At 51.4% G+C, this 20,180-nt stretch overlaps 1 protein-coding gene across 1 annotated transcript in view; it reads right to left on the bottom strand.

The window, feature by feature from the left end:
* The window catches only part of STK32C (serine/threonine kinase 32C), a 74,662-nt gene continuing 54,482 nt past the window's right edge, over positions 1-20,180 (bottom strand). Inside the window, exons 3-12 of the mRNA XM_065638956.1 lie at positions 9,529-9,680; positions 6,637-6,810; positions 6,077-6,114; positions 5,090-5,179; positions 4,480-4,583; positions 4,282-4,398; positions 2,213-2,338; positions 1,927-2,058; positions 895-962; positions 1-139 (exon numbers count right to left, since the gene is read on the bottom strand). Coding sequence (XP_065495028.1) covers positions 1-139; positions 895-962; positions 1,927-2,058; positions 2,213-2,338; positions 4,282-4,398; positions 4,480-4,583; positions 5,090-5,179; positions 6,077-6,114; positions 6,637-6,810; positions 9,529-9,680 — 1,140 coding nt within the window. The remainder of the gene's footprint in view (positions 140-894; positions 963-1,926; positions 2,059-2,212; positions 2,339-4,281; positions 4,399-4,479; positions 4,584-5,089; positions 5,180-6,076; positions 6,115-6,636; positions 6,811-9,528; positions 9,681-20,180) is intronic.

Below are 20,180 nucleotides of genomic sequence, written 5' to 3'. Positions count from 1 at the left end.
CTAGCTGCTGCCCGCCGAGGAGCAGACCGAGCTGCACATGTTCAGGTTGGAGGTGTCGGACTCGGCCTCCGTCTCGGCTTCGTCGGTGGTCTCGGGGGGGGACACGGACTCACTCGTTGGCTCTTGGCTCTTCTTTAGCCTGTGCAGAGCAGAGGAACGGGCGTTACACAGGCATCCCCAGATGGAACGCCCGCAGAAGGAGCGGGGTGAGCATGGTCTGCAGCAGTCAGCGTGCCCACGCACCGCTCCTGAGAGGGGCCTACAGCACACCCGTGGGGAATGAGCACACACGGAGCACAGGAAAAGGTCACGACAGGGGCCAACATATCAGCAAAACACACTGAGACGCTCTGAAATACTGCGCGATGACCTGCAAGGCTCCAGCCTCAGCTGCCCACAAGCGCCCGGTGCCAGGGCAGCAGGGTCCCTGCTCACCCCCGCAGCAGCTCCTGCTTCCCTGAGGAACCCAACGTCCCCCGGCAGCGCGGCCCGACCCGCAGAAAGCAGCTGCTTCAGCTCCAGCGCTTTCACTGCCCACTCGTGCCTTGCAGAGATTTTAGCACGTTCCTCGCCTTCATTTTCCTAAAACATCACCCTTGGAAAGCAGGATGGGTGAGAAGACGCCACGGGGGAACTGAAGCAGTATCACATACCTATGTTAAGTCCCAGAAGTGTTCCAGCATATTTTATTTAATAATCCCTGATCTTGTCTCCCTTTTTGGTCAGAACTGCTCTTCATACAGAGGCAGCACCTGAGCTCCTCGGCTGACGTGTCACCCAGGGCTAAGCCGCTGGCAGGATGCTCCCAGCTGCCAAGCACTGGAACTCTGACTCCCAAGGGGAGGCAGGAAAAAGAGTATTTTTTCTTTAAAAAAAAATATTCTGCACACTCACTTCTCTCTGTTAAAGATGACAAAGTCTTGCTGGATAGCTTCAAGGCATTCTTGGAGATAGTCGTTTTCCTGTTGAAGAGAAACAATACATGCAGGAGCAGTCCCAAATCCATGGCATTGCTGCCAGCTGTGTGCACAGAGCCTCCCACTTCAAAAACCTCAGCCAAAACAGCTGATGGGAACAGCACAGCTCTCTGCCCTTGTGGCTTTCACCAGAGGCTCGTTTCACCTGTGAGGAGCAGTTTTCCATCAAACACAGATAGCACACCGTTTTCCAGATAAACACAACACATTTATCTGTGTATTGTGCTTTCGGGAGGGCGATCTGCCCACAGGAAGGAAAGCCAGCGCAGGGACAGACCAGCACAAAGCCTGCATGAGTCCTCACGCAGAGACACTGGTCTCCAGCCCAGGCCACCTCGCCCAGCCCTCGTGTCACCCACCCGCACACCCCGGCCGTGGCAAGGGACAGACCCCTGCCTGGTGCTGGTGCTCGGCTCTGGGTCTAGCAGGCACTGCCCTTAGCTCTCCTGGCAGCAAAACCTCAGAGAGGTACTTGCAAATTTGCTTATTCTGTTTTTTTTTTCCTCCCTTGCTTCCCGATTTGTTCTTTGTCCTTTTACAGTGTCATTGATCGCAGCATTAACTCCCACTGAAGAGGGCAGGGATCCATTGCAGTTAATTGGCACAGACAACGGGACAGGTAAAACCCTGCTGGTGTCCCTGCTGCTCTCAGACAGGGCATGAGCCAACGGGACAGGTAAAACCCTGCCGGTGTCCCCTGCTGCTCTCAGACAGGGCATGGTCCTGCTCTCGCTGGGGGAGCAATGTTTGTTCCCTTTTCTGGGGTTTGCGCAGCTCCGAGGCACCGCACAGGGGCCGCAGGGATGGTGGGTGACACACAGGGGACACAGGGACAGTGGGTGACCCGTGTTTGCTCTCCCTGGCACAGCACCCTGCCTGCAAACACCCTCACAAACCCCTGTAGGACAGCCTTTTTTCCTAGCTGGCCGTTACCCCAGAAAGCACTTACAGACTGTGAGCTGTCTTTGCTGTTGTCCCTCGACTTGTTCTTCGCCAGCCTCTTCTTCTTCTTGTGCAAGGGCCTGGACTCCAGGATCATCTCCTCCAGCTCGAAGGTGGGGTCGCAGTGCAGGCGGCCCTTCTGCGGGACACGGACACGGCACCGCGCGTGAGGCGCCGCGCGGACCCTCCCGCAGCAAAGACACCAGCGCTCCATCAGAAAGCCTCTGCTGAACGCAGCGGTTCCTCTGACAAGCACCGACCCGCTCGGGCCGACGCGGCTCGCTCCTACTCACGTTGGGGACGAAGCCCGGCTCCACGCGCTTCTCGCAGACGTCGCTCCAGACCACGCCGGACAGGTACGCGGAGGCCTGGACGTCAGCCAGGCAGGAGAAGCGATGCTCGGGGTTCACCGTCAGCAGCTGGGAGAGAAGAGCGTTCCCGTCAGAGAGAGAAAAGGAGCCCAGCAGCACCACAGCTGCAGGACTCCGGTGGTGCAGCTGTGCAGCAACCTCTCTGACATGGGAAATTTGTCACTTACTAGAAAAAGAAATATTAGAAAAACGTTCTGGAGGTTGTGAAACCAGATGGCCAAAAATCCCGTAGCATGAGCTCTTGGACGGGCGCAGGTTTGCTCCTCCTGTGCCCACCTGCGATGCAGGACCCTTCACAGCAGCAGCTGGCACTGCCATCCCGCACCCTCCTCCCCATCCAGGGACAGACCTTGCTCTCCTGAAAAGACGGTCATTCCCCCAGAGGTTCATTGTTTCGGTTTCCATCTCCACATGTCCTATTTTCACTACCACTTCTGTGACACCAGGGAATACTACTCCATTTATCACACACACAGGTTAGTCAGTGCTGAGAAAAAAATTGAAGATGATTGCTTGATCTGCTGGGACACCAGTCTGAGGACAGAGATGATTTTTCAAAGAATTCAGCACCATGTACCGTGCTCAGTCGACCTGAGTTACAGCTTCCAGGCCTGCTGGAGGGATGTCTGAGGGGGAGGCATGTTTAAGGAGGAGATATGTCTAACAGGGAGGTATACCTAACACAGGATCTGGGTAGGGCTTCCAGAAAATCCTGTGCCTAGTCTCCCGCTGTGCAAATCCCCACCGAAGCTCAGCTGCTGCCACCTTTGCAGTGCATCCTCAGACCCCGTGCGTGTCCCTCCTCTCCCACACACGGGATGCTCCTGGTGCCACCATCGCCGCGGTGTGACGCTCACCCTCACCCCTCTCCAGGAGCTGCCTCCCACCTCTGCACCACTTCTGCCCATTTTTCCAGAGCACCTCGAATGCGAGCCCTGACCTCCAGCTGCCCCAGCTCGGTTTTGGGCATCCACAAACGCTCTCCCAACTGATGGATGTCTGCAGTAGGACCTCTACAAAATGCCCAGCTAGGGCTGTTTCCTTCAATTCTAGGCACGCTTATAGGTGGTTACAACCTTTTTGCAGAAAGTGGTCAGCATGGAGCATTTTTCCAACACCAAAGGCAGCTCTGCAAGAAGTAGGTAAAGGTCACTGTGCTCACAGCCAGGTGCCCAAGCAAGGGGACGTCGTGAAGGGCGTGAGGTACAAGCCTTGATCAGCAACTGCTGCCTGGGGAACTTCTCAGGTGCTTTTTCACGGCATAAAATTATCTTCATCTTCAAAACAAAAAGGGGGGAATTCCCAGTTCCCAGGTAAAGCTGCAGCGATGGCCCAGGCTGTCCCAGCAGGTGCAGCACTGGGGTGTCCCCAGCACAGAACCTCAGCGCTTCGGGGAGACACAGGGGCTCCCCCAGTCCGAGGTGGCTGCTGGCATTTTCCTGGGGAGATGTTTAATTCCTGCTGGTCTCCCAGCCCGGCTGCGGCAGCCCAGCAGATGGCAATGCCAACCCGCTGAATGTGCTGCAGTCCCAATGCACAGCCGCGGCTTCTCTTTAAAACAAAACCTCATTATGGAAATTGTCCACCCAACATTAACTGACATCAGAGCCACTTATTTGCTATCAGCACTGTGTATATCTTTTTTACAGCACACTCATCAGCTACTTTTGTAAGTTCTCAAGCAAGCAGCAGCTAAAACGCAGCCTGCACGCCAAACCAACAAGTTTCTTGTGTGGCAGTACAAGGACAGCTAGCCCAGGTAGGAATTGGAGTGTCACACCAAAACCAGCTTTTTTCCTTCCCTTGCTGTCAAACGTAACGCATCTTATTACAGGGATAATAAACAGACAAAAGACAACATTAATCAAAGTCATAAAAATTAGTCCTATTTCAATTTTACATTATTAATTAATACGCTGAGAGTTTTGCAGCTTGTCCCACACACACTGCAGCTAACGTACAACGTAAACCACGCCAGCAGGACTACTTACCTTTCTCAACAGAGCAACCATTTCTTTTGACCACGCCGACGAGTACTGAACGCTCACAGTACTGAAGAGCTGAACTAAAGACTCCACGGGGTTGTTGGAGTGGATGTCATATGGTCTCTGGGGGAAAAAAGCACAAAGGTGAGAAAAAACTCCCTCTCCTCTGTGCAGTCAATCCGAGAGCGCGTCCCGAGGCCGTACCCAGCCCCGCAGCAGCTCATAAGCCATGATTCCCAGCGACCACCAGTCCACCTCGAAGGAGTAGCCCGTCCCACCGCTCAGGAAGGAATGGAAAATCTCCGGGGCTGAACAGAGAGGACAAAATGCAAGAGATTATTCGCTGACTTCCATTTGTTTCTATTTCAGTATTTCATGTAAGTCAGTATGTAAACCTTGTGGTGATTTTTATGCACTAGTGCCCGAGGGGAGGCTTTGCGAGCAGGGTGAGCAGCAGTGACAGCAGTGACAGCAGCATCCCTGTGCTCACTGGGTTACTGGGCACATGCCAGGAGAACCCTCCCAGCCCAGCACATGAGGGACGGCAGGAACCTGGCATTGTGGAACCACCACATCCCAGCCCTGCCGGGACCACCACGTCCCAGCCGCGGGCAGGGACAATGCGCTGACAGTGACTCACTCGCTCCGGAGTTTCACCTCTCCAACCATCAGGTTCCACTGAACAGCTAGGCACATGCATTAACGTGATAAATTAATTCAGGGGCTTTGTCACAGACAGGGACTGTCAGACAACATGCGGTGAGCGCTCTTGAAGTGTAAAATACAGATGTAAGGAAGAGCTGTTATTTCTTACCCATGTATGGCTTTGTTCCAGCTAATGCAGTTGCTCTTTCACCATCCCTAATTATTGTTGCAATATTGAAATCTGTTAAATGTGCATGACCTTAAATAAAGACACATTTTAAGAAGGAATTAATCGCAGCACAGAACAGTGGCAATGCACAGTCAGAATATAATAACAACCTAATACGTTTGTTCCATAAGCCCCTGCGCTGGGACAGTGCAGCACGGGCACAGGCAGGTCGGGCTCGGATCCCCTGAACAGCCAGAGCAGATCCTGAAGCTTTCCCAGGATCTCAGGCTGGCCCTGGATTAAATGGTGGCCAGCACTGGGTCTTGATTTGAAATGACACTTGGAGCAATGACGCAGAGTCCCAGAGCTAAACCAGCGCTGCCGCTCTGCACAGAACAGCAAACCTGGACACGTCAGCTGAATGAAATCCTGACAATGCTTCCCAGACCCTATGCCTATATGAAGAAATGATTCAGACACTTCAAAAAGTGCTGTGACACCTCTCCTCTGTTTCTACTTTCTCTGTCATCAGGACTGAAAGTTAAAATCCAGAAAATGTCATTATTTTCAAGCCAGCCATAAAGAAAACCCACCCGCTTGGCCTTCTGGGGGCTACTTTGTGCTCTCTATGTACAAGGCAGCTATGAAAGCGGTGTGTAAATCCCAGACCACCTTGTCCTAAGAAATCTTCCCTGACATCTCCTCTTTCCCATTTGTGTTTGGGCTTTATACCCTGCGCTATTTTCTAATGAACTTCCATGCAAGTGCAAGCTTTGGTTTTTACAAGGCTTTACGATAAAACTCAGAAGGTTTGGAGCCTGAGAGATTATGTATTCATTTTATAAGATCTCCTGCTGGAAAAGAGGTCATTATAGGATCTCCTATGGTATTTGCTTATATAGGCCACTGAGACAACATTACCAATAGATCACAGAACACAGAATACCAGGCTGGAAGGGACCACAAGGATCACCTGGTCCAACCTACCTTGCTCATCAAGGAGGATGTTGTCTGGTTTGACGTCTCTGGAAAAAGAAGCAAGGTTACAGCAAGATGAAATCTCAGTCAGAAGGATGCAACTTAACAACAAACCTGCAGCTTTTTTATCTATCAAAAACTAGGAACGAATAAAAGAAAAATACACTAACATGAGACAAGTCCCACTATGATGCACAAGAAATATGCTTTTCCTGGGCAAATGGGCAAAAAAGTGGGAGCATCGGACTTGTTCAGGCATCATTTCCAAGGAAAATTAGGAACACAATACTGGGCCTATTTCTATGAAGCGCTTGACGGCTTTGAAACCTGCCCCGGGAGGAGCTGTCAGCGCTCAGCAAAGTGTCAGGCTTCCCCCGAGTGACGGGGCAGGACCGGCGGGCAGTGGCTGCCCAGGACCAGCGCCGCCACTTCCCTGACTGGGGGGCACTGGTGGCCTTAAGCAGAGCCAGCATCACCCACGGGCAGCTCCCGCCAGCTACCGACTGCGAGCGAGAGCCTGCCTGGGTACCTGCGGGTGACCTGCTGGTGGACAATGCACTCGTGGTTACCTGTGGATAATGTGCTGACTTCGCAGGTAGTCGAGCGCCAGTGCCATCTCACAGATGTAGAGTTTGACCGTTTCTTCCGTAAACTGGACGTTCTGCTGCAGGTGGTAGCGCAGGTCGCCGCCCAGCAGCAGGTCCACCACCATGAACATGTCCTCCTCGTCCTGGAAGGAGTACCTGGGGGTGCACGAGTCAGACCCGAGCCCGGCTTTTCCCTCTCCTCATCACTGCAGCTGCAAACCTTCCCACTACCAGCACGTGCCGGCTTCGCTGCTCACACCTTTCTAATTCAGCAAGCGCAACTCAAGATGCTGTCTTGTTTTTTAACCTCTGGCTACCCTGAGCAACACTTCCTTTGAAGAGCGCGTATCCCAATTAACTGCAGAGCTGCAGGCAGAGCCTGGGCTTTGCTAACCAGCTGCTTCAGAGAAACTTTCCGTTTTCAATCGTGAACAATCTGATAAACCTATACTGAAAATATCTCTGCCTATCCTGAAAAAGAATTGGAAAACACAAGTGCTAATTTAACCATAAAAACCAGAAAAAGATTTATATTTACTGTAGAGTAAAACGCCTCTCTAAATGTGCAGTGGATCCTGCAGCAGACTGACAGCAGCGAGGATACACCACACAACAACGTTCAATTGTTATATTTGGTGACGGTATTCCTGAGGAAAGCGTATGTGGGATTGTATAATCCTTATGAATCACACACTCCTGCTCTCATCTTAAACATAGGCATATTCTAAAAGCACAAGCCGACAGGGAAAAGGCTGACTGAAACACTCATCCCAAACTCACCAACGATTTGAGGATACAATGCACCATTTTCCAAAGCTTGTAAATTTATTTGTCATGCAAAATTTGATAATCACAGAATCACAGAATCACAGAAAGTTAGGAATTGGAAGGGACCTCAAAAGCTTATCCAGCCCAATCCTCCGCCAGAGCAGGAGCACCCAGAGGAGGTTCCACAGGAAGGTGTCCAGGCGGGTTGGAATGTCTGCAGAGAAGACGACTCCACAACCCCCCTGGGCAGCCCGGGGTCACCCTGACTGAGAAGAAGTTTCTTCTCAAATGTAAGTGGAACCTCTTGTGTTCCAGCTTGAACCCATTACCCCTTGTCTTACTGTTGGTTGTCACCCAGAAGAGCCTGGCTCCATCCCCGTGACACCCACCCTTTATATATTTATAACCATGAATGAGTCACCCCTCAGTCTCCTCTTCTCCAGCTCAGAGCCCCAGCTCCTCAGCCTTTCCTCACACGGGAGATGCTCCGCTCCCTGCAGCATCTTCGTGGCTGCGCTGGACTCTCTCCAGCAGTTCCCTGTCCTGGAGCTGAGGGGCCCAGAACTGGACACAATATTCCAGATGCGGCCTCCCCAGGGCAGAGCAGAGGGGCAGGAGAACCTACTGACCACCCCCTTCTAATCCCCCCAGGTCCCATTGCCCTTCCTGGCCACAAGGGCCCAGTGCTGGCTCATGGTCACCCTGCTGTCCCCAGGACCCCCAGGTCCCTTTCCCCACACTGCTCTCTAATAGGTCATTCCCCAACCTGTACTGGAACCCGGGGTTGTTCCTGCCCAGATGTAAGACTCTACATTTTCCCTTATTATATTTCATTAAATTTTTCCTTGCCCAACTCTCTAGCCTGTCCAGGTCTCTGGATGGCAGCACAGCCCTCTGGCGTGTCAGCCACTCCTCCCAGCTTGGTGTCATCAGCAAACTTGCTGATAATGATATATCTGAGCTCTACGGGAATATATTTTATTTGGCCAGTGAACCTGTTGCAAAGCACTTGTTGCCTCCAGTCATTCTCCAGCAAAAGGCCACACACCTGATAATTTGAAGAAATCTCCTAACCTTTTTTCAGCCACAGGTCAGTAAAACCAGTTACATTTCATATTGCTCAATACTAACATGATTGTGTGTGCACTGGCAAAAACTATCCTTGTTACTGTGTAACGTTGTAGGATCTAATTTTAAAAAATGCCCTCAAATCAGGCTGAAATCTAACAAATAGCTGGTAATGCTTTGGAAATGCCCCCTGTCTAGTACAACCTGACGGGCGCTGTATCTCCTTGGCTGCCTCACAAGTGCACTAATCCCCCCGCCCCGGCCGCCCTCGCTGCGGGGCTGTGGAGCCGCTCTGCAGTGCCTGCGCAGACCCAGCCAGGGTCAGGACAGCTTACACCAGCCCTAACCCCGCTGGAGTTAGGACCGACCTCAGTAACGCTCCACTGAACGCACTGGCTGTGGCTGGGAGCAGTTCTGTTTATTTAAACTGTTAGCCAATCTCTGTGAGATCGAGTCCTTTAGAGGGACCCAATACTGTGCAAAACACTATATTTTGTGTAACTTTTGTATTAATAAAAGTTATAAATCATCCTTTCTAAAAATGATGGTTTCTTTGACTTTTCAAGCTGTTATTTACTACAAGAATTGGCCCCAGGCAGGACCAGATTGCCAGAGACTGTCACAGTTGTCAGTATCTCCACGCAACGGGATGGACCATTTCTTGAACAGCAATCACCAGGAGCATCGTGCTGCCCCGGGACACCTCAGTCAAACTGCACACACCAACGCACCACGCCACTAAAATATTGTACGGTTAAATTGGTAGCGGGGCCCCTTAGGAGGGATTTGATAGTGGTATTAGCAAGGAGGCTGTGAAAAACACCCAGCAAACACACGAAAGCTTTTCATGGAAAAAGAGAAGCTAAGCCGTTTTAAAATGTCTGATGCCATAATGTTCAGATATCTCCTGTGCCATGTTTCCTGAACACATTTCACGTTATCACGGGCTGCCATTGCGGCACTGTGACATCCGTGACCCCGAGGACGGGGACACCGTGGCTGTGTGAGCACCCGAGGGCAGGGAGAGGAACCGCTCACCAGAGGTTCACCAGGAACACGTGCTCGATCTCCTGCAGGATTTCCAGCTCTCGGAACACATTGCGAACCTCGTCTCTTTCGATGCACTGCTGTTTGTTCATGTACTTCATGGCGTACATCTTCTCAGTGTCTCTCTTCTGTACGATACACACCTAAAGTACCGCAGAAGGGGAAGGAGAAAGGAAGCTTAGTAAAATGTTCCATATCCTCATTCGCTGCTTTGCCAGGCTGAGCCCCACACTGCTCAGCACTTCTACCCTGCTATTAAATATTCCTGGTCCCCAGGCTGTGACTTGTGACGCACAGGTATGAGCAGCCCTGCTCCAGGCGCAGTGCCTGTGCAGCCCCGTTTTGGGGGCTGCCCCAGCCCCCCTCTCCGGGGAGAGCCTGCCAGCGGGGACTGGGCTCAGGGAGCTGCGGGGAGCTTTGGGATCCCTGCTTCCCAACGGGACCGGCCTCGGGCAACGGGGGTGCTTCTCCCGCAGCCCCAACTCCATTCAGCTCACACCGCGGCTCCCACCTCCGGCAGATCAGTTTTCATCTATTGCGTACAAAGCTGCGCTCTGAAAGGTCAAAATAATCCCATTTGTTTTAGCAGAAAGCTATCAGCATGTACATTTGTTACCAACAACAACCGCCGTGCCCCAGCAATGCAGCGGGACTCTGTCCCTGCAAGACAGACCCTCCGGCTCGGGGCGTCACGGCCCCAGGGCTCCCGCACACCCCGCTTGGGCTCCCAGTCCCCCATTCTCCTGGTACCAGCGACACCTTAATTACCAGGGTCACTATTTTTAAAAGAGCTAATTAGTTATCAAGGTAACTATTTTAAAATGAAATAATGACATTTCTACATCTGGTATAATCACATCTCTCCTCTTTTAATTATCAGACATGCCCGGGATTACAATGCGCTGGATGTATTTTCTTTGAAAAAGAAATAATTTGGCTTTTTCGGTCCTGCAGCCTTTATCTGGAGCAGCACCAGGAGGCTGACCCGCGGCGGCTGGTTAGAGAGCAGGTATCTCCCCAGCGAGGACACGGGTTTCTGGGGGGGGCAGAAAGCATCGCAGACAGACAGGAGCCGCCGAACTCTTCCGCACTTCTCAATTGCTGCCATTAATAACCATTTGCAAGTGCTAATGGCGCACAATATCATATCATCAAGGACATGCTACAGCAAGAAGGTGACAAAATAATGGCTGGTTATCGGTAGCCTGATAAAAACACCCCAATTAGCGAAGCACACGGTGAAATTACGGGGACAATTTTGCAGTCATCATCACAATGACAGCAAGAACGGAGAATTACGCACCGCAATAGCTCCAGGCGCAGCGCAGACCTGAGGGTGAGGGCTCACTTCACGGCAGCCTGACCCGAGCAGCCCTCTCCAGTGGCAGCCGCGCGTTGCCCAGCGGCTGGCACGGCCGCAGAGCCCCGGCCACGGCGGCACAGCTGGGCACAGCTGGGCACAGCTGGGCACCGCAGCCCCGCGCTGTCCCCAGGGCCCGGCGCACGGCGCCCCCAGCCCTGGCCCCCGCCGGCACGGGCCCCTCCAGTGCAAAGCTCATCGGGACTGCCACGGACTGTCCACAACACAAAATTATACGGTAAAACTTCTGCTTCCTGCAGACTTAATGGTAATAATGAACCTACCGCAAAGCAAAGCACCAGCAGGATCCAGCCCCTGCCTAAAGCGGGCTAAACTGGTTGCACATTTAATAAAACAGGCAAAAATAACTTTATATTTTATAAATTCTTCAAGCAGAAAAGACGTAATACAATATCCCTTTAAAACATGGTCATTGCTATACAACTTCTCTAAAAACAAACCGTTGAATAACAGCCTTCTAGGCACTGAACAACATCCTTTCCTGATGTCAGTTTATTTCACATTATGGCTAGAAGCTCATTAATGTCTAATTTTATTTTATTTTTTTAGGTTGTGACTTGCAATATCTTAACAGGTATTGCACTTTATATTTATGTTATTTGCTTCTTGTTTCTCTGCAGGGAAAATGGAAACCTAGTATAATAAATCAGAAAATGACGAAAACTTCTTGTACTCTGTAATCATAATAAATAGTTTCCTGAAATGGAACATCATCACCTACATACAAAGCAACGCCAGTTTCAGACGCTCTGGAAATGTTTGTTCTGGGTTTTCTGGAAAAGAACAGGACCGTGGGCGCCCATGGAAACGCTCCCGTGCCAGCGAGGTGGCGGGGGCAGCACCAGGGGCCGGTCCGTGCACGTGTTTGTACCGCTGGAGACACCACGGTCATCAGTAATTAATGACCACGTTAATACGGCTCTTGGTGGGATCCAACGCAATCGGAGCAGCGTCAGGAGTGGAGTCACAGCCACCCAGACCCTCTGCCGCGGGCGGGAACCCTCGTGAAACGCCCCAAACGCAGCCCCCGCACAGACACGCCGCTGCCCCAACACCGATCTGTTCCTTTTGTGCTCCTCCTCTGCACATCTGTTCCCGGGGAAGGAATAAACATCTACTTGGTAACAAGTCAGAGTGGTTTTTAAAATTAATCTCAACCCATTTTCAAGCCCATCTACAATGCAAAGCAACGCAAGAAAGCAGAAAGAAGAGGCTACGGTGTCCTCATTCCGCATAATGCGGTCCCTCGCCACACAAAGGAAATGTTCAGTGGTTAAATACAGCCATTAGGAAAAATGGTATGTAATGCTGCCAGATTTGTGAAGCAGAAGGCAGGCATCAGCTGGTAGGATATTGCTCAAGACATGGCACATAAAAGATTTAACAGAGTCCCAGATACCCTGAACATTCAGCTGCTGCCAAATGCTTTGTGTACAGCTGCCTTTGCTTTTACTGCGTTAAAGGCAGAAAGGCTTTGGAGCTCGCGTTTGTGATTCAGGACATGAGATGTGCATTTAACATCGCCCAGTTCCATCTCATGTCATGGGGCCCCAGACAATGATGACCCCTGATTGTCACCGGAGCTGGCAGCTTCTCACCTGCATTGGGGACAACCTTGGTCTTCACTCAATGGCCCCAGCTATCATCTCATTAATTTTGTGAGGACTAATGAGGACCATTGAACCCGGTTATATTAAAAAAGTAATAGGGAGGAAAACTGACACTTGGCTTCGAAACACCTTTCTTTAAGGTAAGAGTTGTCACTGAGAAACGCAGCACACGAACAGAAGCGTTCAGAGCCGCGTCCCTGCTTTGTGCACGGTTTGTTTTTATCACCCAAAGCAGTGAAGAACTTAGCTTGGCTCTGTTGGACTCTTCTGAGCCCCCAGGAGATGTTCACGGCTGCCTCTGCGGAGCGCAGAGTGGGGTGCTGCTCCTGCATCCCGCTGTCACCCCACACCGCCCGCAGCGTCCCCAACCGCCCCTGCTGCAGTGCCAGCCCACGCCTCCCCGCTGCCAAAACATCTCGCCCTCTGCTGAGCTGACAGTAAGCCCATCTGTTTAAATTGGCCCGATAATGGATGAGAGCCACCGAAAAGCCAGGGGATGGGTTCCAGGGGAACCCTGCGGCAGGAGCCGGGCGTCCCGCGGGGCCGCGGCTCCAGCAACGCTCCCGCGGGCAAACCGGCACCGCACAAGCACAGCACAGCTCCCAGAGCTGAGCTGGCTTTCCCGCAGCGTCTGAAAATCAAAGAGGCGGACAAAGGGACAAGCTTTGATTTGAGAAGAAGAAGGGAAGGGCAGGGTCTGGAGCGGGAACAGCCAGCACGGCTCTGAACCGCCGTCCCGGAGTCAGTATGGTGTGGCAGTTCTCATCAGCTGCCAGCTGCACCAGGGAAAACATCAAGAATTTCAAATATCAGACCACAATTTAAGATAACAAAACAAACAAAGAAAAAATAATACTGAGACTAAATAAGCAGAACGTATCCGAGGGACTCACGCTCTTGACTGGTTCATCTTCTGCTCCCACCCACTCCATGCCTGCAATTTGCGGGGTGAACCTTGCTCTTTCGGTAGGAGCATGCACACCATTTACACTGACACACACCTGGCGTTAGGATAAAGCCTCAGCATAAACCTGATTCTGCAGGATCGAAGCACTCTCTGTCACACCATGGACTAAGCACCAAAAGCAGAAACAAAGTCCTAACCTGCCAGGAATTATCTGGCTTCTTATTGCCCTGCATCACTCACTGAGCTCTTGCTTACAAGAGTCATTTCTATTTTCCACCCAACCCTGGTGTAAGCTGGCACGGAAATAGACAGCTGGGCTTTGGGGGTTTTCTGATGTCCAGGGGACTCAGACATTATGTCCTTTTTTGGAAGTTCTTTTTTGTTCTTGTTAATTTAGGATACATTCCCCAATCACCTACATTTTTGCTGCTCTGTACATTTTTCAGTCCAACTTGCTCTCTCTTAGGCAGGCTTTGCCTTTTCTCCTTTAGAAATCCAGTAACTTTTTTCCTGCTGATTCTGAAGGAATCCAGAGGACTGAAATCCCCACTCAGATGAAAGGTCATCTAATCATTTAATAGCATGTCCTGACTTATCTCAAACTAATTATAAAGGGGCAGCACGATTTCTCTGGGCTCAAACAAAAGCGGGTGGTTTGCATTCTGGGCAGGATCTGCGGAGCTGATAAATACTTGAGCTTTCTTCATCTTGCCTGCACAAAGATGAGTTTTTCCTTCTGCAAATGCAGATGTCATCTTTAATTAAGGTCCCCGCGGTCCTGTCCTCTGCAGGGCGGGACTGTCGCATCTGATACAAATACCCACGGCTGGGCTCAAGATCTTCCTTTTGCTTCCGAACTGCGAGCAGTAGGTTTTATTCTTGAATGCCTCGGTGGCTTCTGCCTTTGAAAGATGAGACAAATGCTCTGTAATCCTTACACACATAGACACTTTATTGACTTTGGCTGAGAGCCATCAGGAAGTTTCAGCGTACAAAGCTGGATTTTGCTTATTTTGTTTTTAGAGCAGAGTCAAGGCTTAGCATCAGCAAGCACTACACACCAACATCAAACACCTCGATCCTACACGATAGTGGACTACAGCAGAAGGCTGCTCTAGCTCATAAAAACGCTTATTTGGAGTGGTTGCACCTTGCCCACATATATTGATTTCTCTTCCAGCTTCTGCTGACTTCCCTTGGGTATTTGTGTCTGGATTCCCAAAGTGGAACACCTACAAAACTCCAGTTAGATATTGAAATGGTTAAAACAAGTCTCTGTATTTCCCTCTCTCCAGGGATGAAGCACTGCAGTTGTATCATAAGTGGTCATTTGGGAAGCCGCTGCGACTCTGGGATGATGCATCGATCCCTCTGGCAGAGCTGATTTAATCCCAGCAGCGCTCTCCAGCCATTAATCACCCAGAGGAGCAGTTTCCAGCTCTCAAATCTAAGCCAGCCCTGATGAAGACGTGAGGAATTATCATGAGCAAAAGTACTAGAATCTGGCCCTAAGCTTTGAGCCAGCAAAGGAAACCCCGGTCACCTCCGACAGCGGCCACCTCCTGCGCTGGTGGCCTGGGACCAGGCGCTGCCCCGGCCCCAGAACCGCAGCGCGGACACGTGAAGAACTCGGCAAAAACCCGGTCCCGGCAGCACTTCTGCTGCACAGCTCAGCCAGACATAAAGCTGCTTGTGGCAGCCCAAAATATCAGTAGGTTTTGGGACTGCCCGGGGAACAGCCGCCGGTACAGGGGCAGCGTGACAGTGGCCTCGGGATGGACAGCGAGGAAATGGGAGATTTGCAGCCTCTGGAGCAGGAAGAACTAAGTTCTTCGTTCTGAAGGACCACAAGCAGTAAGGAGGCACTTACCACGATCGATAAACAGCTTGAGCTGTTTTGGAGAACTGAGTTTGGTTTTGATCACTAAATGTTACAGCAGAAACAGGGAGAAAAGAGAAAGAACTGGTATTTTGTGAGAGCGCCAGGTAACCACGTGCTGACTGCACGTCTGCTGAGACCACCCTGAGCGCTGGGCTCCCGTGGAACGGCTGGGGTAAGTTCCAGTCACTCCAGTGCGGCTGGAATCCACGGCAGGTGCTCGGGGAGGGTTTGAAGCCAGACTGCAGGACCAGGGACAGCCAGGTCTCCCTTGCACAGAAGAGCAAGAGGATTGGGATTACTGGTTTCTTGCAAACGTGAGTTCATTGAGCAAAAAGAGACCCTCTGCCTTGCCGCTTGAGAGCGGTTCTGTACCGAGAGCTGCAGACAGAATCTTGCCAATAATACAGAAAAAATCAAAATCAACCCTCAGCTGTCATCAGGTAAGGAACAAACAGGGATCGTGCTATTCTGAAGAGAAACCGAAGACACTTGCCATGGTATCACAGTTGCATAGGACACAGTATCAGTTACCCTGTCATTTAAAAGCAATCTTCGTATCCATTTTGTATTATGATGGCACTGATGATAATTGAAATACAATCTTTGCCTGGTAATTAACATCTGTGTAACACTTGTAATTAAAAAGATAATATTAACTTGCTCTACAGTTCTCATAAATATTAAGGATAAAACCAGCTTTTTTTTTTAAAATTTTTTTTAGGCAGAGCCAAGATAGCAAAGCTTAAAGCTGCCTCCTAGGTGTATTTGCAGGGATATAATTAAACGACCGGGATTCATTAAGCGCATACGGCATGGCAGGCAGCTGGATGAAGCTCTGCCTCGCACAGGCCAGCCCAGCACGGGGACAGGGACTCGTCACAAGCGATGGGATCCCATCCTAAGTCCTCCCTGTCTGGCCATGGTCCCCTGAGGGCCACCAGCGACTGGAAGTGGCTGTGCCAAAACCACCCCCTGCCTTCCCTTGGGGATGCCTCCTTGATCAAAAACTCCTTTGATCCCTGCAATTACTGTGCTGGTTCCCAGCTACTGCCTTTTGACAGCCCAGGGAAAGCAGCACCTCCTACAAAGCCACAGAAACATGTGAGTTATGGGCAGCCTCAGGTGTGAAACGCTGACTACCTCTGCCAAAAATCACCTCAAATTTATCAAATCGGATTTATCTCATCAAAAGCATTCTCAAAAAGGCATCAGTCGTGTTGACTCTGACAAAAGCAATGACCTGGCACCTGGGTCCTGGGCACCCAACAACACTGCCCGGCTCTGCAGACGTTCTCCTCTCCCAACACCCAGCCATGAGCAAACAAGGAAGGACAGACAGGCAGACAGACAGACGTGCTTTCGAGCACCGCTGGAAGTGCAGCCATGGGCAGCACAAAGCTGTGTGCCTTGAGCAGGATGAATCACTAACAAAAAGTAAATTGATAATTACCTGATACACGGGACAGTAAAATCAGCTGATGGAAGGGGAAGGGCCGGGGCTGCAGACCACAGGTACCCCCAATCAGGAGCAGTTCCTCTGCAAGGACAGGCCCAGGAGGCACCCAACAGCCCGAGGATGCTGGTCCCTCAAAGAGGTTCCCCCCGCGGTTGCTGACCCAGAGCGTGGCTCAGTGGGCGCAAGAGGCTGGAAATGCTAAAGGCAGCCGGCACCGCCGGACCCCGCAGCACCTCGCTGTCCCTTCAGGGCTGCTCCCGGTGGAGGGTGCTCCGGGAAGACGGGAGATGTCAGACCTGTCCCCAGAAGAGCTCCTCTGACGATGCCGTGAGCCCGGCGGCCCGGATGCCAGGGGCTGTGCCACCGCGGCAGAGGGCAGGTCCTGGCAGCAGGGCTGGAGCTGTGCACAACTTACCCGTGACGCTTACCCCACACTCAGCAGGGACACGTTACTATAACACTGTCTGATCCTGAATAAAAACATACTTTGAAACTATCACAAACCTTCATTGCTTGATTATGCAGCCTATTTAACCAGAACTTTGTTCTGGGAACAGTTTTGACAGCAGTGTCTCTGGCAGTGTTTTTCCCAACTATTATCTCCAGCACACAAAGACCCATTTAAAAGAATGGGACATCTGCAGCTCTGGTCCCAGCACCAATCTGCACAGCAATCTCTATGATGCCACGTTGAACCAGGCTCGGTGACACATCCACGCGGGCGGCTGCTGCCCGTGGCAAGGGGCTGCTCCACCTTCCCACGTCTCCATCTTTGGGCCGAGGCTCTGGCCTGGTGGGCACAAAGGCACTGCCGGGGGCCAGGCCTGCACGGCAGAGCTGCCCTGCGTTCGGATGCTCAGCTGGTCCTCACAACAGCGCACACTTCAGGTGTGACACTCACATCACTGCTCCTACCTGCTCCCACAGCGGCCCAGGTGAGATGCCAGTGCTTACAGACCGGGAACACATGAATCACAGAATTGTTTTGCTTGGAAAAGACCTTTAAGATCATCAAGTCCAGCCACTGACTCAACCCCGGCACTGCCCCATGTCCTGAGAACCTCGTGTCCGTCTGTCCAACCCCTCCAGGGATGGTGACTCCAGCACTGCCCTGGGCAGCCTGTTCCAACGCCCCACAGCCCTTGGGGGAAGAAATTGTTCCCCAGATCCAACCTCAGCCTCCCCTGGCGCAACTTGAGGCCGTTTCCTCTGCTCCTGGCGCTTGTTCCTGGGGAGCAGAGCCCGACCCCCCTGGCTTCAAGCTCCTTTCAGGCAGGTCAGAGATCAGAAGGTCTCCCCTCAGCTCCTGTTCTCAGCTGAACCCCCAGCTCCCTCAGCCGCTCCCATCACCCTTGTGCTCCAGCCCCTCACCAGCTCCGTTCCCTTCTCTCCACTCGCTCCAGCACCTCAAGGCCTTTCTTGGCGTGAGGGGCCCAGAACCGCCCCCAGGGTTCGCGGTTTTTCCTCCCCAGTGCCCAGCACAGGACGGTCACCGCCCTGGGCCCGCTGGCCACACCAGTGCTGGTCCCAGCCAGGATCCCAAGGCCTCTTGGCCAGCTAGGCACACGCTGGCTCCTATGGCACAAACAGGTACCTAGTGCTGCTGCTCGGCTGTTCCCTGCAGACACCCCCACCCCTGGGCTGCTGAGGGACACGGCAGAGGACACGGCGCCGGCGCACGGCCGCTCTGCAGCCCCAGGGAGGTCCGCCCGCGGGGCTGCCCCGGCAGCGGCGCCCCCAGGACGCGGCACTGCGGCAGCTGCTCTGCGGTTAATGGCTCCAGCCAGCCGGGACCGCTTCACAGCTACATCTCTAAGAATAACAACAACTATTTTCCTAACATAGTCTCCCCTTCAGGTGCAAAGGTCAAAACCAGAACCTGTCTGCTCTGGTATAAAGCAATTTAAAAGGTGTAACATTGCGGTGAATGGAAAATGACTGCGGCTCTGAGGAGCCATGCTCTAAGTGCAAACCTCCAGCTCAACCAGTCTGCCTTCACATCTTCAAGAGCTGATTTTGTTTTCTATTCCAAACACCTCGCCGCATTTCACTCCTTAAAATATTTTTCATGGAGTCTCAAAACTTTACTTTTTCCCTGCTGAAAAGTTGTGCTTTATCACAAGATTGATGAAGGACTGGTTTTTCAGAACACCATAAATCATTAAAATCTCTTTAATTCCGTACTGCTGTTTGCTACAGCCAAGTTGTAACAGTAGCTGATAAAACTTTAATTCATAGCAAGCCTGTTGGTGTTTTTAGGTCGTGTCAACACTTACATTAAAAATCCCTTTCTCAGTTGTTTATGCTAGAGACGAAAACTTCTTCTGGCCCAAAATAAAACCTGCTGTTCAAGATCGCACCTCAGCGTGCCATACATCAATAACTCCAGCTCCGTCGTCGTAACAGTGTGTTCATGTTCCCCTCTCCAGCAAACCTGCAGACCCCCTGGAAGCTCAACAGACACGTACGCATTTCTGTCACTCACGAACGGGGCCAGCCCTCTGTGCACCGGGAATCTAGAACACATCTCATGACACAGCTGGGACCGTGCTCAAAACATATGCAAAACCAGGCTTGCCCTTATTTTTTTTTCCAGAATGAACCATCTTTCCCTCTTGCTGTTGACACAAATGGCACACAACCAGCACACCGAAACCACGTCAGGAAACCTCTCCTTACCGGCACCGGACACAGCAAGCAGGGAGCCAAGCCCTAGTTGGTGTCTGTCATCGAATATTTTCTAATTTTCCTGCACGAATTCATGAGAGGGGAGTGCAGAATGTTCGCTACATGCTCTGAAATCCTATCACTTAAAGCAATTTTAGGTGATTTGTATTAAGCACTTCCTTTTAATGTCATGTGGAGAAAATAACGTCTCGTCAGAGATTAAGCAGATGTTTGTATAACTGAGTTTCGGATATGGGTGATTATTTGACTTGCAGCTCCAAAAACATGTCGACCTCTTTACCTCATGAGAGACGTTAATCCAAATAAACAAGGAAAAACTAAAGAAGTGACAGCATATAAACATAAGAAACAAAAAAGAAAAAGGAGCATTTTTCTTCAGTTTTCTTTGTCCTCGTTCTCCACCGTCTCCCCTCTTGCATGCCAGCTGTATAGTTTCATCATTTGATAGAAATTTTAGTCAGATATCTCAAAATCAGATGTCTTTACTAAACACTAAAACAGAAAACGAAGGAATTTTGGCTCATCCTTTGGCCATAGTCTTGAGCACGTGTGTTGGACGCGGCACGTCGGGGATGTGCCGACCTGAGCAGAGCGGAGCCCGTGGGGAGGTGGGACAGACAGGGACGCGTGTTCTGGGGCTGTCGCGCCTCCTACGGAAAGGCTGTTAGGCGTCTACATTTTTGTGGAGCTTTAATCACAAGTGCACATCTCTGCTGGGA

Source organism: Caloenas nicobarica, chromosome 7 (genome assembly GCF_036013445.1).
Source record: "Caloenas nicobarica isolate bCalNic1 chromosome 7, bCalNic1.hap1, whole genome shotgun sequence".
In the NCBI taxonomy this organism is placed as follows: Eukaryota; Metazoa; Chordata; class Aves; order Columbiformes; family Columbidae; genus Caloenas; species Caloenas nicobarica.
Note: the sequence above shows the minus strand (reverse complement) of the source record. Positions and strands in the feature narration are given on the sequence as shown.